Source organism: Xyrauchen texanus, chromosome 1 (genome assembly GCF_025860055.1).
Source record: "Xyrauchen texanus isolate HMW12.3.18 chromosome 1, RBS_HiC_50CHRs, whole genome shotgun sequence".
In the NCBI taxonomy this organism is placed as follows: Eukaryota; Metazoa; Chordata; class Actinopteri; order Cypriniformes; family Catostomidae; genus Xyrauchen; species Xyrauchen texanus.
The window spans coordinates 37,797,092-37,814,485 of NC_068276.1; the positions used below are offsets into that span (position 1 = coordinate 37,797,092).

Here is a 17,394-nt window from a genome sequence, read left to right on the forward strand (position 1 = left end):
GGCCATAAAACTTAGAATTAAATTGTGAATACTACCGTTTTTTAATGATCTGCTTAAATTATTATTATTTCTTTTTTTTTTTAAAGATGCAGATATCTCCAATGCAAATACAATTTCAAGACATTTAATCATTGCAATAAACTCTGGTACATGTTCACACCTTTCTTTGTATCTAGGGTTGTTTGTCAAAAATCATTTAGGGCACATACAGTCAAAGAATCAGCAAATTTGCATTGCATGTCCTAATCACTAACAAAGACAAAGACTACACATCAATATTTGTAAACAATCAGATATTCAGCACCTGTTTGTATGATGTCATTCTAATTTCAGCATGGATGTTCGACCTCTAACAGACACGGAGAAATGACAAAGAAAAGGCTTATACAAATACTTTGTGAACTGTGAAGGAATACAACCTATTAAAAGAAGTAGACATACATAATGATATATCCATCATCAGCTCTTTTCCAACCAATCAACATGTCCTCACGGCCATGCTAAACACATTCAGTAAGTAGCAGCAAAAAGCAACTCGAGGATGCTGACAGAAAATACAATATACCTTATTCACAGCAGCGCCATCTTTGCTTTTTAATGGGAATGACAACAAGGCTGTGAGGGATAGACTTACAGACTCTTCAGTGGGCTGTACTGCAGTTTAAAGTGTTTTTGGATCGTTCCGCAGACCAAATATTTTTCCAAGAACATTCAGTGTACAAAGAACTCCAGGCAACATGAGTTGTGGAAAATCAAATGTGATCTTGGAGCTTTATACCGTTCGTGCCATTTAAGAGACTAGGTCTATCCCTCACAGCCTCGTTGTCATTCCCATTACAAATCAACGATGGCGCTAGAGTGAATAAGGTCTTTTTCAGGATACTATTGAATTGCTATGTGCTACAGCAGATACTGGAATAGAGCCCAGTAGGCAGGCCTTGGCTTCAGTCACACCTTTCCTTCATTTATCAGATTCCCAGACATTAAAAACCCTCAAAACACTAACCTAAAAACAACTTGCATGTACTCAATTTCTCAATGTTTGCTTTATTGCACAAATGTAATTAACAAAATGCATAATGATAAGGCCCAATGTGTGAAACAAATAATTACGCATTTATTTTTGATTAAACACTATGAACCATAACATTGATGCCTGAAATCTCAACTACAGGCCTGTTTGTTGCAGGTGTAATTTTAAATGGCATGATCTATATAACAGTGTTGTGGTAAAAAATATGTATTTGTTCCAAGTGTAATGTCACCCCATTCTTTGGGTAAAAAGTCTACCTGAAACAACCAATTTAAGTAATTATTTTAATTAAAACAAGGTGACTATACGCCACTTTCTGAGACATACTACCGTTTAGACCTGTTAACCTTGCACATCAAGGTTCGAACTGCCATGACTCTAATCTATTAAACACCTTTGTTGGAGGCACATTAGTCATAAAATAATCTTTAGCCAGGAAAATTAATAGCTGTTTTCATCCCCGTTTAAAGCCATGTGCATTTTCTGGTATAGCTAATGTGGAGTGACCTTAAAACCAAGCAAACTCTTTAGTATCGTATTCAAGAAATTTCAGGCATGCTGTTATACTGAAGAAGCTTAAGCTTTAGCTTGTTCTTGAGTTAGCGAGGCTAATGCATGCATCTTTATTGGTAGACACTTAATATGTGCTGCACTAATTGTGACAAAGACCAGCAGACACTGTAAAACTCTTAAAAACACCCTATCAAGAATTCTATTATCAGCTATGCAAAACCAAGGAAAATCTACAGGTACATTTTGCGTTGTCATGTTTATTCTGTTGTCCACTGTATCTACAAAATTCAAATGTTCCCGTTCAGTGTTAGTCCTTTTGACCACATTACGTTTTGGATGCCGCTTTGAATGTATAACTGCTGTTCCATTATTTACAAGTTCAGTCTCTTTTGAAATTAAAATAAAACTGAGAATATACTAGTCAATGCCACAACTTCAAACTGTCCTTCTGGTTTTCTGTCTTTTATCCTTTGTTTTTATGCCCCAACACCTTCTGCAAATCACTGCAGAACCACAGCAGACACACAGTCTGTCCATTCTGGTCACTTCCTATCTGGTCACCATGACAAAGGCCATACTGCAGCTTCTTGTCGGGATTCCAAAGCCATCAAGGACACGACTGGTTCATCAGCTAAGCTCAAAGCCAGCAGATGATTCGATAGCATAAAGTAACTTGTTCCTCAATAGCTGAGGGTCACAGAACTCAGGCAGCTTGAGAAGGTTCATGCAAGTGCTAGCAGTAGGGAGACGCTCTAGGTCAGTACCGCCATTATGGATGCAGAAGGCCGGGTACAGCTCCTAGACACAAAGAAAACACAGATTGTACTTGTTTAATCATGACAGTTGTCTCATGAGCAGATATCACTCTAAATAAGTATGCCTTTTATGGCTGTCAACATTTTCACTGAAATATTTCCAAAATAGGCAATATTTCAGTTAGTGAAATAAGCTATATACTTCAAATGATCACCATATTTTTAAATTGACTACCAAGTCCACTAGAGGGTGAAACACATAATTATAAACCAAACAGCATCATCATATCTTGTTTATTGCAAAGAAAATACCTGGCTGTTAACAAAAGTGTATTTCATTCTAAACAAATGTGCATAAAATTATAGTACCATGGTACCCAGGCTTCAAAATATTGGCAGTGTCACAGTGTTTTTATTAATTACAGTAGTATGTATGGTAGCAATGTTTCCAGATAATAGTGGAATTCGGTTGAACTCTGTTGTAGTGTCATTTGCGTCTCTGACTTGCTGCATAAAGGCATGTATCTGAGCCCAGTGTTGCAATAGGGACTGTTCCAACAGAACGCTATATGGAGCAAATGACAGCCAATCTCCATCTACAGCAAGTCATCGTCGACACTTGGCACACTTCTAAAATTTTAATGAACAGTTTTTGTATTTGAATGTGCACTTTTATTTTAAATTTGACAGCTTAATGTTTTTTTGAGGAGACAGAAAGAACAAAATATACATAAAAACTTATTAATATTACATTTTTATTTGTTTGCCTCCAGAAAGAGTTATATTTTTATTTTAAGAAAAAAAAAAATGCTTAATCTGCATCTATGCCAATAAATCTAGCAGCCGTATATCATACTGACGCATCAGCTAGGCATACAGCTTTTTATATGTAAGAGAGGTTGCTGAAAGAAAAACAAGATAATGAAAAAAATATTGGGGCCTGTAACCACTTCAACCCCAAAATGAACCTGATTAAACCTGCTTTAACGAGCCAATTTTTCTAACAATTAAGGTATTAAAGTATCGTTGCTTATCGAGAAAGTGTCATGGCGGGAGCCATCATTTTAGGAAAAGAGTATTCATCATCTTTTTTAAATAGCTTACTCTGACAGGGCTATTTCTCCCCTAATGAATTCTGGCCTGTTTAACGGCACCTAATTAAGGCTGAGCTAGCTGAAGAGGCAGACAAGGTGGGAGGGCATCTTCCCTTGATCTATCTCTCTTCGTCTTTTTCCTCTCTTAAGCCTCCTTTCCATCTGTCCCTCAGTCAGTCTACACCAAAGTCAAATTCATTAAATGGCTCCACTTTAATTTTGGCAGTAACACGTATCTGTGGAATTGCTTGAAAGCCATGATTTTTCCTCCACCCAGAATCAAACAGACTAAAGTAATCGGTTTTAAACTAATGGCCACTATTAAAATATGTAATAGTCAATAAAACGACAATTACATTCCTTGGTTAGTCTAAGGAAGGCATAAACACGTATTTGAGAATATTTCTCTTTTATTTCACTGTTCTACCTATCCCCATCTTTTGCTGACAGTTTTAGCAACCTTTGATAACATACATACTTGATACAGTCAACATCAGGCGAGAGCCATTCCAAGTTTCACAGGGCATTTACAACTTTTTTTTAATCAGTCAGAAGGATTTCACACACCCAGTGGCACTTGGCAAAGCCTTGAATAACATTACAACGCTATGGGTCGCAACCTCTCTAGCACAAATACAGACCAAGATAAGCCCCATCCTGATAGCAGTTCTAATGTGAAAATGATTTGTTACAATGAGCGTGTTTGCTCATACAACCTTGTGGAAATTAATGATGATATGCTGCGAACATGTCCTGTTCATTTCATTATTTCTCTGTTAAAGCAACACACACCTTGCAGGGAGTAGACTTCTTTGTGGTTAGGATCTTGATAACTTTATTGAATAAAAATTATCGCCAGGTGCGAGCCAGTATGAACTTCACCTGAACTCCATGTGATAACAGAGGTGGGATTCATACTGATGCAGCTCAGACATCGAGTTGCGCTGTCTGCACATTTCACTTTTTTACCACAGATAAAACAATAACTTGACTTTAACAAGTCCAGACACAATAGAACTAAACCTCAGATGTGTTTAATGCATTAACATTACACCTAGAGAAATATTAAAAGTCAAATGACTTTGGCCAAAACTGACTTACCTTAAAGCCAAAGAGCGGAGGTCGCGAGCAGCTTGTAACAAACTTGAGCAGCTTGCGTTTCTCTTCATCACTGAAGCTCTCCACCACCTCCCAAAACATTTTTATCACAGGATGATTCACTGAATAACCACCTGAGAAGTAAAGCAATTCAACAGTAAATAAAAACAAAAATATCTTCTCAGAATCGATGTGTGTGAATTTAAATGGCAAAAATCTTGCACAACAACCATTCTTGAATTTTAGATAATCTCTTAGCGTTAGTTGGCTGCTATCACTATGTGTTTGAATGACTTATTAAACAATAATACAGATTGGACCATGTAAAGATGGTTTCTGCATTTGACCTCCTCAAATGGAAGTTAATTGGAATGTTAATCAGTGTCTATGTGCTCATTCATTAAAACATTTTAGGTCTCACCGTTTCACTTTAAAATACATGAATAAGTTATTTAATAATACCCTCTACCTCTTAGCCATTTAAATAAATAAATGTTTAAGATTAGTTATCAATTGAATCTGCTTACAACCCACAAAGTTCACAGCTTAGTAGCTGTCATTGATACCTTTATGAAACTAGAAAGTTTATCATATTAGATATTTTGGTCCTGCAGGAATTCAATCACCTTTTCGGTTGTACATATGAATCTAGAAACTGTAGTTTACATTTTTCTAGAAGTACTTTGTTTGTTATAATATTTTTTCTTTTAAAACACAGTTCTTAAAAACAACTATTCTCAAAATCTTCTTTGCTCCTTGGATCTACTGTGTAATGCAATTTAGAGCATTAATTTAGCCAAAAGGACAACATGTCTCTGATAATGTTTGAAAAATTATTGTCTTCTGCATCGTGTTGAAGTAGAGGAAAAAGCTGTTACCTGACAGCACTACCAAATAAAAATACAATGAATAAAATATTAAATTACTACCAAGCTTTACAATTTGTAAAAATGAATATACTACATATTCAACTTGATCTGTACATGTTTCCACTTTCCCTTATTAATAAATACAGAATACAAATAAAGTAATGGCAATCTAACACATCTGAAAGGAAATAAATACTAGTAAATCAGACCAGAATAAACCAAATAAATCATTATTCATTCATTTTTGACTGGGCAAAAAAAGATTGATTGGTGTGTTTGTATTACCTGAGTAGTTAGTGAATCTCTTCAGGTCTTCCAGACAGATGGGCACAAGGGCACCAGAAATCAGTACCTGTGAGTATATGTTTGTTATCATTTTTGTCAGTTCAATGTCTGTCAGTGTAATTAGGAACTAAATATACAAGTTCTTAAACTAAAAGCATGTAAACAAAATGTGAATATGGATACTATTATGGAACAATGAAACAGCCCAAAGTCAAGCACAGTTAGGGGTACAGAATAGAAGGACACAGTGTGTAAATAACAATATCATAATTTTTTCAGAGACACAACTGAATGGTTTGTCTCTGGACCCATGCCTATTCACTACCCAATTCCCACATTTCCAATACGAGTCTATGTGTGTGTGTTCCCAGCTGAGATGCTACCTGAATTTCCTGCTGATCAAACATGCGCAGCCACTCCAGGTTGACCACATTGGCCAGGCCCTGCCGAAAGGCCAAGCAGTGCGCTCGGATCTGTTTGTTCAGACGATAATCGGCCACTAAATGGATGTAGGCTATCCTGTTGGCCGTAGTTACCGGGATGTCCTTTCCCCCTGGTTTGAGCTCAACCACCTGGAAAAAAAAAGAACAAATAGATGGAAGTGTGACAGGCACCGTCTGTGCCAAAAACATTGCTGTTCACATGGATCAGTTTTCTAGGTTGAGTGATGGTTTAATCCCTTATAGAATGTGGAAAAGTACAGCTGCTAAGGAAAGTTTTGAAGACATTGGAGTAACAAAGAGGAAATAAGTGCATATGTACTTGACCCACTTTTCACTACAAACATTTACCTTGTAAATTTTAAGAGAAAATAAATAAAAGTTGTTTCAAATACTAGACAATATTTTAGAATGTGTTAAGAAAAAAAAAACTATTTATTTCAAACAAACATGGAGACCACACATGATTTCCCACCGTACACCTCAGGTTGGGCCATACAAAGGTAGTTTATAGGTTTGGTGGTGCGGAGTGGCACTACTACTGTTTTACTGGATGATTAGCCCTAATGCTATGCTAAGCAGCTTCCTCCAAGCAAGAATGTTTAAGCAGGTCAACACAGAATTACTTTCAAAGAGCTCTAGACAGAGACATGCTTTATCTCAAACAGCTAAGACTACCAACATTAAGATTAATCATTAACAATCCAGAGAACGAATGAGGGAGAGAGAGGGAAAGAGAGAAGAGACAAAAACGACAAGCAAATCAGCACAAAAACGAGAAACAAAGCATCTTACCTGAGCCTCCCCGAGGTCATTGTTGACCACTGTGAAGTTTAGGCCGAGGTCTTCCACGTCACCTTCATAGCTCTTGAGGAAAAGCAGGTTTCGATACATCTCTGGGTCTAGAGAGGCCAGATGGTGGATGTCCACATCTGCACTGGTGCCTAAAAGCTTCGACAGAAAGAAACTGGCAAATGGCAATTCCACTAGCATGTTTTCATACAGCGCCTGAGGGAAAAGGGGACAGAAAGAGAGATTTAACCAAGGATGACCCCCAAGAGTATCAAATACAGTGCAATGTGACGCCAGCCACTATGAGTTTAATAGATGGCAAAATCATTGTGACAATACATTAATCTTGTAGGCTAATTTATCTCAAACACTGACACTTCATATTTAAGCAGCTCAAACTTCCAAAACATCAATTGTATTCTTAACCTGTCATTCCATTAAGAAGCACAATGATGGTGAGTCATAAAAGCTAAAGTACTGCAATAGTCCCAAAAAGACTATATACGAGGACATTAAAATATTCAGGCCTTAAATAAATTATTGCACTAACTCTCCCGACCACATAAGCTAAATGGATTATAAATTTCACAAATTTCCATAATGGATGTACCTTAAACACACACACACACAGGCTGTAAATCAGAGCATTTTCTAAACACAGGATAATTGTGCAACTTCAAACATGGAAAAAATGTTATGCAAAATAATCCACTTAGCATCACTCTTCCCACGAGCCCTGATGTGGGAACATGTGTGCTGTGCCCTCTTGAAACCTATCAATAACGTTACTTCTGGGAAGACAATGCAATAAGAATATGGAGGCACAACGCACAACTATTTTTCAAACCTTCAAGTTATTTATGGGTGTTTATTGCCAGAAATTGTGCCAAAATGACTCGGGGGGTGGATTCATGAATGGCCAGGCCTTTTAATATAAGTGAGTGCAGTGGCATCGCAATTAATGCAAATTGTGGCACCATCAGGAGAGTAAATGCCAACAACTTAGCAGCTGCCTTCTGTTTCTGCCAAATAAATGTTAATTTACAGCATTAAGAATCAATAAAAAAAATGAACAGGTTTCAACCACACTTGCCATTAATCAGTGGTTCTGACCTTCTCTTTCCTCTCTGTTGCCCTTTGGAAAGGGACAGTTAAGCACTGCTTGTTGAACTGCAGAACAATGTTTCTTTAGATAATGTGTGTGTGACTGAGAAAGTCAGTATCTATTTGAGGGCACGTGTGGACTGTGGAGTATTCATGTAAAAAATATTCTCCAGGGTAATTTGAAACAAGGCTGAGGAGATTCTTTTAGCTAAAACGATTATATTAGCATAAATGAAAAAGCAAGGGGAGCAGGAAGTATAAAAGTTTGTCAATGATGGGCATCCCAATTTTGCAGAAATTGTGGAGCATTCTGAAGAATTTTGCAAGCTCAGGTTCCTGGTGGGCCTTCTAACTAGACCGGTCAGTGGCAAATTCTATTAAATATGTTGACATACAAGGAATATTCATGAGTTTCCTCACCCTCATGTTATTGCAAACAACCCAGTATGACTGTTACATGGTTCATCTCCTTTTATGTTCCACAGTGAAAATAAAGTTGAAAAGGAACAACGTGAAGGTGAGTAAATTATCTTATTGGGGGGCAACAAGAGGTAACAGTAACCACTAAAGAAGCAGAGAAAGTAGAAGTACTCAAGAGCTGGGTGTGTGTATCTGTTTTAGAAACAGTGAGGCAATCCTAATCTATTCAAGCCTCCTTTATAACAGCACTAAACAAATATCAATATCCCACTCGGTCTGCCACTTTTTCACATATTTATGGACAGGGAAGGAGGGTTAATTGAAAGTCAAATTCAAATTAATCTCCTCACCTTAATTGCTTTGCCCATTACTGAGGAGTGGGGGCAATTGAATGGAATAAGATCAGGAAAATGGGGTGTGGGGCTAATCATTCTTCAGAGTAAGAGCTCAGTTATGTATGTTCCTTCAGACAAGGCGTGTGTATGTGTGCGTTCATTATAGCTCTGTAATAAGTGGCCTGAATTGCCTCTTCACAAGTCGTGTTGATGCCCGTGACTGTAAAACAGATCAAAACTCTATTACCAGTGGCATGGTGCCGGTTATTTATGGTGCAAGCTGATTTAGCGTCAATGGCCAAATGCGGTGGCTCCACAAACAGAGATGGGGAATCATGGGCTAATGGAGTAGCATAATTGAGCAGCAAGCTTCTTGGCATGAGGTAATTCATCTACCCTTCCCCTAGTAAATGCGCTTTGCGATAAACAATCCTGGGCTGGTGCATTAATGAAACTTAAAAAACATTAGCGGCTAATAAATACCTGCTCGCGGACACACAAGACATGGCAAAAACAGTAGCATCAATATATTGTGACTCAGGGAATAACCATACTAGTAAAGCACTAAGTGTAATTAAGAGTCTTGTTGCTTGTGGCTGTATTAAAAAGGACAGTTAATAACAATGATTTTATTGTAAAATTATTTCTGCTTATTATGAACACATTTCCAAATTATTCACATTTATTGCACATCCAACAATACATCTATAGCATATGCGACATGATCTAAATGCTTTTCATCCCCCTCCTAAAACAAACTATATACTGTTACTATGTGGTTACTTGACACATAACATGTTCATGAACTTCGTGTTGGTGAATTTTAATCAACACAGAATTTAGTAAAAAATATTTAAAAGGTTTATCACAATTGTTTTCTCCATGTAGACTCAATTAATGTGTTCATGGAACCGCAAGCATAGTAATTATAAACGAATTAGCAAAATGCTGTAAACATAGATTTAGATGCATGTAGAGCATGGTAGCAACAACCCCAGGATCATGTGTTCGATTTTCAGAGAACAAATAAACTGATACAATGTATACATGTAATGCACTGTAAGTCACTTTGGATAAATGCATCTGCCAAATGTGAGCAAACTATTCAATTTACATGTGACCATACATTTCTCGTATTTTGATGGAGGTTTCTTAGAGGTGATCTGAAAAATGATCCTGTGTAATATTAGACAAGGGAAACATTATCTGGATCAAAAGGCCACAAATAAACTTGACTTTAAACTTCGATGACCTTGTAAATAAAATGCATTAAATCTATAATGGTAATTAAGACACTCAGCCTGAGACCACTGATTGAACCTGACCTTTGAACTTCAGCATTGATCCAGATTACCCTGTTTGTGTTTGAGATTGTTTGCGAGTGAAATACAGATGAAGACAACAAAGAGGTCAAGAACGAGAGAAGAGAGAAGCCAATGAAGAGCCAGTGTGTGCAAAATATTTACTTACATGGTCTGCATTGAAAAATGTAAGAAAATTTTTGTAAATTATAGTGAATAGCCACACCAATCAAGATGTGGATTTACAATAGATCATGTGGACCTCTGTATATCTAGCTTACCTTTCCCAGTATCCTGCCGAGGAAGTAGTAATGACGGGTGAAGGATTCTCCCACAAGCATCTCTGCTGTGGGGCTCGGATAGAGAAGCCCTTCATTAGTTGTCTTGAAGAAGCCTTGGTTTGGGTTAAAGCCTGATTTCAACAACTCATTCAAAAACTCTCTGAATATTCCTCCACCATCAATGCCAGCTTCATCCAGCCCATGAGCATTAAGCAGATGAACCCGGATTCTCTTCTTTAGATCAGGCTCTGAAGTAGAGGGAGTGACCAAATCAAACACACAAAATTATTTTGAGATTATTTAAGGCCATCATAAATTAAAATCAGAGGAACAAGTCATTAAATCTTTGTGGAGTGGACTGAGATGTATTGAGAATAATACATTTGTTTTTATTTTGAGCTAACTTGTTTATGAATGTAAGTGCCAAAATCAAATCAACATAAGCCTAATCAAATAAACATGTACTGGTTACTTAACTCCACAATGATATGAAATGCTAGCCATCTAAATGCACCTTTATTTAAACAAAGAGAGAGGTGAAACCAAAACTGGCATTTGTTAAAAGAACACAGACAAAATAGAATCCCCTAAACATCAAACCTTGAATGCTCACTGACCTGAGCTACAAAGACCATCTTTCAGGAAAATGTATTACAGATCATAAATCCCAACAACAACAGCTTTGTAGACACACACTTCTATCATTGTAACCACTGCTTTTAATCATACACTTCACTGTGGCACCCTATTACAGTCCTTACCTCAATGACTCCAGCACACAAAGTGTATTTATGCATCCTCTTTAAATTATTAGGCTGAAAAAATATTTCCATAAAAATTTTAAAAAAATAAAAACAGACTGACATTTGCCAAAAACTATATAGCTTTACACTGCAAAAGGTTTATACCAAGGAGTTGGGCAACAATAAACACGAAACTATTCCACATCAGATAAAAATGTTTGGCACTACATAGCTTGAAAATATTTTTAAATAGTCCTAAAAAGAGTTCTTAAAATCAAGATACCTCAACCTAAATCAAAATAGGTTTTGTTGAGAGCTACTATGAATTATATGGTCTTGTATACAAGCTTAATGCTTTTTCTAGGCAACACCGCAAAAATGGTATGGGGGTCCTCCTGTGTGCTTTGCTTTTTACAAAGAAAGATATCCCACCATCATAAATCACAGCATTATTAATTTAGACTTAACTGGTGCTAAGGAAACAGTGAACAATTTATTTAAAGACAGGTGAATTCCTGTGGAGCAGGACAACTTTTGTTTTTTAGCTTTAACAAAATTTACTTTAACAAAAATTGTTGGGACACCAAAAAATGGTTGTTAAAGTTTTGGCCTGCAAACATGCTTTTACAAAACAATCATTTATGTGTGATGATCTTGTTTAGGTGGTGGTTAAACTTGATATTGAGAGAGCTTTTCATCATACTTGAGGGATGTTGTTTACCATTCTCAGGGGATAATTTATCATATGCATCTTCATAGATGTAGTTCCGTCGAATGGTGACATTAACACCATCCAAAAAAGGCCCCTCTCCTTGCACCTCCCGCTTATCAGTATAGATCAACTTCTGGAAAATCTAAAGACATAAGAAAAGGCTTAGCTGAGAATGAACACATACTGGTATATAACCAAATGTTTGCATAAAGCATGCGTTTATTTAGATTCTCACTGTTGTTTAAAATCTGAAACACAAAAACAGATCAAATGGTTTGGGGTAATGTCCACTCTTGAAAAAAGTGTTCCTGGACAGTCTAAAGACAGTAGACCAAACTCCATAATATATCAATGATGGCTGTCTTACCTTCACTCTCTCCTCAAAGGGCACAACAAAGGGCAATTCAGTGAGAATAGCCAAGTGTCTCTCCTCTGATACTGACAGTGGTGGAGGCTCTGGTCCGACTAAGGGAGAAAACAAAAAACTAAATGCAGGACATCTCTGTAAGCCTTTATTCTTCAAATCATCTCAATACAAATGTGTTTATACAAAATCAAATACACATCTAGATAAAAAAAACAAAACAAAAAAACTCATCATTAAACATCTACAAATACGTTGCAGTCATGGCCTAGCAGTTTGCGCACAATGTTCTTACATATTGAGCTGTGGCTCTCGTATGTGGTCAAAGCCAGTTTGAATCGGGCTTATGTCATTTCCCAATCCTGTTCACACCTTCATACCCATTATTTATTGCCCTCTCCCTACTCTTTAAGTAATAAAAAGGCCAAAGAAAATCTACAAATATAACGAAAATATATTCACACCTCCCAATATTTTTTCACCTTTAGGGGTCTTTCCATTAGTTTATTAATCTGATTTTCTATTCACAAATGCTGCAACACTGACAAGCAATTCACTCCAAGCAAAAAAATCATCTGAACGTTAAAGCCTTCATCCATCCTGCTGACAGTCAACCTCTAACACTCTCTATTCATCCAGACAATTATACTACCAGTCAACCCTCAAAAAGGCTTCCTCACCATAACATGGCATTTCATTAGCATTCCAAAGCAATGTACTAAAATTTGTTGTGTGCAACAAAACGAAAATAAAATCTTAATTTAAACCAAGACAATGACTGTGGATCTACAGTCCACTTCCAGCTTTGCTGAATGCAGTATTTACAGACCATGTCATTAAAGATCGCTCAATCCAGTACGTCTTTCCTGCCACGCACTTTTAATTAACTCAGCAGCGATTTGCCCATCCACCTGTCTTCTCCCTACATTACGGGGACGTTTGTTTTGTATTAAAACTCCGTCCTACAAACGTTTCAACCACAGGAAAAAAAAACTGCCTAAGCAGCAGACGAGGTGTGTCATTCATCTAATACGTTGCTAGCATGCTAGAATGATTGTACTCAATTAGTCAGTGCTCTCGCTCTCCACCAACCCGCCATCAAGGGGCCATCTTGGTGGAGAAATATGGCGTAGCATGGTCAATACAGGGACCATTCGTCACTACCTCAAAAGTCAATTTAGGAAAATGAAAAAGGTCCAGACAAACAGGCAGCCAGATGTATCCTGCCTTTGGCTAATTAAAATTTTAAGCACATATGCTCAAGGGGGGCATGCAAAAGATCAGATGCACAAATCTTATTTAGCATTAATACTTAGAAACAATTGTCACTTCATAAACATACATTCACATGTGGTTGTTCTTCAAATCAAGTCTTACCATCTAATGTGGACTGAAGCGGTCCGATACGTCCCATTCTCCTGGTTCTCCAGACATGTCTTGCAGAGGGCACATAGAGCTGAGTCACCTACAAAACACACACAACATACATAGAAATCGAAAAATACAAGCTATTTGTCCATCTACAATTATACATTTCAATTTATTATAAATTCAGTTTATTCTTTAAAAAGCTTACAATGTTCCACCCCTTTGTAGTAAAACAAGTAATTCTGTAATAGGTTTTAATCACACATTTATTATTCTTAAATTACCTTGTCAGCCCTGATGTTCACCTCATCAGACAGCCAATGACCCGATGGACAGAAAGGTCTTCGAATATCTCGTGCTTTCAACATTTTCACAAGGTTGGTAATCACCTTTTATAACACACATCCAAAACATAATTTTACTGATTAAATAACAAATATGCCAAATGCTTAATTAGATTTAAACTTTAAAAAAAATGTAGTCATGCCAAACATATTATCCACAAATATTATGAGTTAGTCATTAACAAATCTACTTGTTTTTATCATTAACCAAGCAGGATAAAACATTTTAACATAAAATGTCTACCTTATTTCCTATTTCTTTAATAACTATTGGACATAATGTCTGGATCTCCTGGTGGTGCAATATTAATCCAAGGAGATTTTCATCAGTTAGGCAGTACAGCTAATCAGAATGTAGTCTGCTGACATCAGGACACAAATACACAGATAGTGAGGCTACTTTTTCAACTGAAAACTTATTATTGTGGGCATGGCCTAAGTGAACATCCCTACATCTTTCTACAGCTGGCAGATTCTCATGAAAGAGAAAACTAAATATGTAGAATAAAAAAGTAATACTTTATAAAAGAAATGTGGTGGGAACTTAAGTAGAGGCTAGTTGTCTTCTTAAAAAATGCCTATCAATCTCTCAAGGCATGCTAACACTTGCACCTGCATATAACTCCATAAATGTATATAAAATATTCAAACAACATTATTGAGCTATTTTATATTTCTCTATTTATATTTTTTAATCTGTTATATCTTCTTTATTATTTTTTCACTACATGTGTATATGCTTAAATGTATATGTTTTTATATACATTGCATTCTCTTGCACTTGACACCATGACAAATTCCTTGTGTAAGCATACTTTGCAATAAAGCTCATTTTAATTCTGATTCTGATAATGGCAAGTGCAAAACTCTGTTGCTGTGGGGCAGGGGTCTGAAGGCTCTTCATGTCTAAGTGGAATGAATAAGCATTGCTTAATTTGCCCATCAGGTTAAGTGCGGGCCTTAATGTGTCTCTCCAAAACTCCTGCGGTGACGTCCCTCTCCAAACACGGCCAAGAAAAAAAAGTTCAATTAGCAATATTAATACAAGCTTAGTTGATAATTTTCATTCAATTACCTTCTTTCAATTAAATAGATAGCTCGACAATAGGAGTGATAAAACATAAGGAGGGACGGCCCATGGCTGGAGGCAAACATTAGTGTGTGTGAGGGGTCAACAGCATTAGAGCTGACTGTAAATTGCACATTCAATTTGGAAAATGCATTTCTCCTGCTCTTACTTTAATGGGTCGTTTCAGCTGAAGGGAGGTGTTTGCACCCTCTTTTGTGTAATTCTTTCAGACCCTTTTTTATGCTGTACGGATTCATCTCTAGGAGAACCCAAACACTGAGTCCTCACTTCCCAACAGGATGCATCACTCAAAACAAGTCACTTGCAAAAATAACTTCCAAAATATTTACTCAAATTATATATAATCAATGATGTGCCGTGTCACTTTCAGTTTTCACCTTCATGAGTTCATTATAAATGTGAAAAATATATTCTGCAAGTGAAAACTGAATTTTGAGGTTCTCAAAGCAGCATTTCAAAAGTGTGCAGCCCCCAGGCTTTCAGAAAAGAGCTAGCTATATAGCTTGCAATATTCTCAGCTTCTTAATGAGGACATTGTCTTAAGGCAAAGTCAGGTCACTCTGTGGCCATAACTGAAACACCTAATGGGGGAATTATTTTCTATTGATACATGTACAGCTTCTATCTATTTGAGGGAAGACTGAAATCCCCAAAACGGATGGTCAAGATTACAATCAAACAACATATTTCAAATCAGCAATAAAATCTGATAATAATAGTTTCATTAATGGTGCTTCTGCAACTGGTCCTGCATGACCCACTCCAAACAGGATTCAAACCAGTGTTGCCAGCATGGGAGGTGGGTGAGCTAACAAGGATGCTAAAGGCTACAGCCTCTAGCTTCAGTCGTTAGTGCGCCTCTTGAGGCCAGGGGAGTGAGGTTTACACACACTGCAAACCTACCACGTACCAGCTAGCTACCATTACACTTCTTAAACTCAAACATCACAAAAAAAATCTACCTATTAAAAGGCCATTTTAACTGTAAAGTGGGACTCTTTTCTACAGCTGCCATAATCACACTGCGATTTCGCCTATACATATGTATGCAAGTGATCCATCTTGTTAAAATCCTGCAGGAATAGAGGATTTTTGCACAAAGTACAATGTTATAAATTGTTTTACATTAATTTTATCAGCCCTCTAAATTACGAGCAAATCACTCGTATATGCAACCAAACGTCGTGCTATGCGACCCAAATATGTTTGTTATTAGCCACTGATTAGAAAATGTTCAGATTCACTCAACATTCATTGAGTTGTGTAATGGTGAGAACTTAAGCAGAGCTATCCTTTTACTGAATAAAAAGCTGCCATTTAAGAAGCTGGATTCAGCTTTGTCTTTTACAGAGTGCTGTGCCTCATGAGAGCACACCCTAATTCTCTGTCATACGAGCAGACAGAGAATTAGGTTTGAAGTAAGTTTGGAGCAGAAGAAATAGAAATAAACCTTGTGTAATTCGTCATCTTTATGCTAAGCTAAAATGCTATTTCTAGCCATTTTACATGCACATGTTACCAGACACGATCATATATTTTTTAAAGAAAATTCACGTTAGATCATAATTTCTTTTTTTCTAGTAAGAACTTTGATATTAGGGCAAAAATCATATTCTTGATAATAATTTTTATATAGTTTTGCTGTAAAAAATATCTAAAAATCCTTAAAACAAGATCAAATCTTGTTTTAGAAACAACACTGCATAAGATATTTTTCAGAGAATGTATTTTTAACATGTGTATTTTGTCTTATTGTACAGAGTTTTTATAGTCAAAACAAGTGAACAAATTTACCAGTGCTGAAGAAGTAATCCAAAGTATTTAGAGTACGTTACTGACCTTGAGTAATCTAACGAAATATGTTACAAATGACATTTTACAGCATGTATTCTGTAATCTGTTGTGGAATACATTTAAAACGCAACCCTCCCAACCCTGCAGTTACATTGCATTCAACAACATCAACCCTAATTTTTCTTTTTCACAGACTGTTTTCACAACATTCTCCATTTTAACATGGCAGGAGGCCAGTAAAGCATGCGCCTGTTGGAAGTTGGTTAGAAGGTGAAAGTGTTGCAAAAATAAACATTAATTCTAAATCATACATTGAGGGAAAAGTCATTGAACAATAAGCTTTTGCTCGCGGAGCTGCTGGTTCTTGTTACGCATATCAATATCATACTCCATGTAAATCGTACAAGTGCATGTGCATATAAACAAACATATAAAAACAAATTGTAATATAGTAAGTGTAATATATGTGCAAATATAAATATTTAAAAGGGAAAATCATACATTATGAAATATTTGTACTTCAACACACACAGTAAATATGGAAGAAAAGGCTCTTGCAGCAGCTATGCAGGGGTTTTTACAAAACCTAATGTTTTTACATGGCACTTTTGATATAGTAGCAATTAAGATATTATTTTTATAATACAATTATGTATCAA

The 17,394-nt window shown here is 36.5% G+C and overlaps 1 protein-coding gene across 4 annotated transcripts in view; it reads right to left on the reverse strand.

Moving 5' to 3' along the window:
- Nucleotides 1-122: 122 nt before the first annotated feature.
- Nucleotides 123-17,394, reverse strand: part of LOC127627167 (ubiquitin-protein ligase E3C-like) — a 36,509-nt gene continuing 19,237 nt past the window's right edge. For all 4 annotated transcript variants that reach the window (XM_052103469.1, XM_052103686.1, XM_052103613.1 and 1 more), the window contains 10 exons: nt 13,792-13,896; nt 13,517-13,604; nt 12,143-12,240; nt 11,785-11,917; nt 10,321-10,568; nt 6,883-7,095; nt 6,031-6,219; nt 5,648-5,714; nt 4,497-4,627; nt 123-2,344 (listed from right to left, as the gene is read on the reverse strand). In XM_052103469.1, coding sequence (XP_051959429.1) covers nt 2,174-2,344; nt 4,497-4,627; nt 5,648-5,714; nt 6,031-6,219; nt 6,883-7,095; nt 10,321-10,568; nt 11,785-11,917; nt 12,143-12,240; nt 13,517-13,604; nt 13,792-13,896 — 1,443 coding nt within the window. In that variant the 3' untranslated portion in view covers nt 123-2,173. The remainder of the gene's footprint in view (nt 2,345-4,496; nt 4,628-5,647; nt 5,715-6,030; nt 6,220-6,882; nt 7,096-10,320; nt 10,569-11,784; nt 11,918-12,142; nt 12,241-13,516; nt 13,605-13,791; nt 13,897-17,394) is intronic.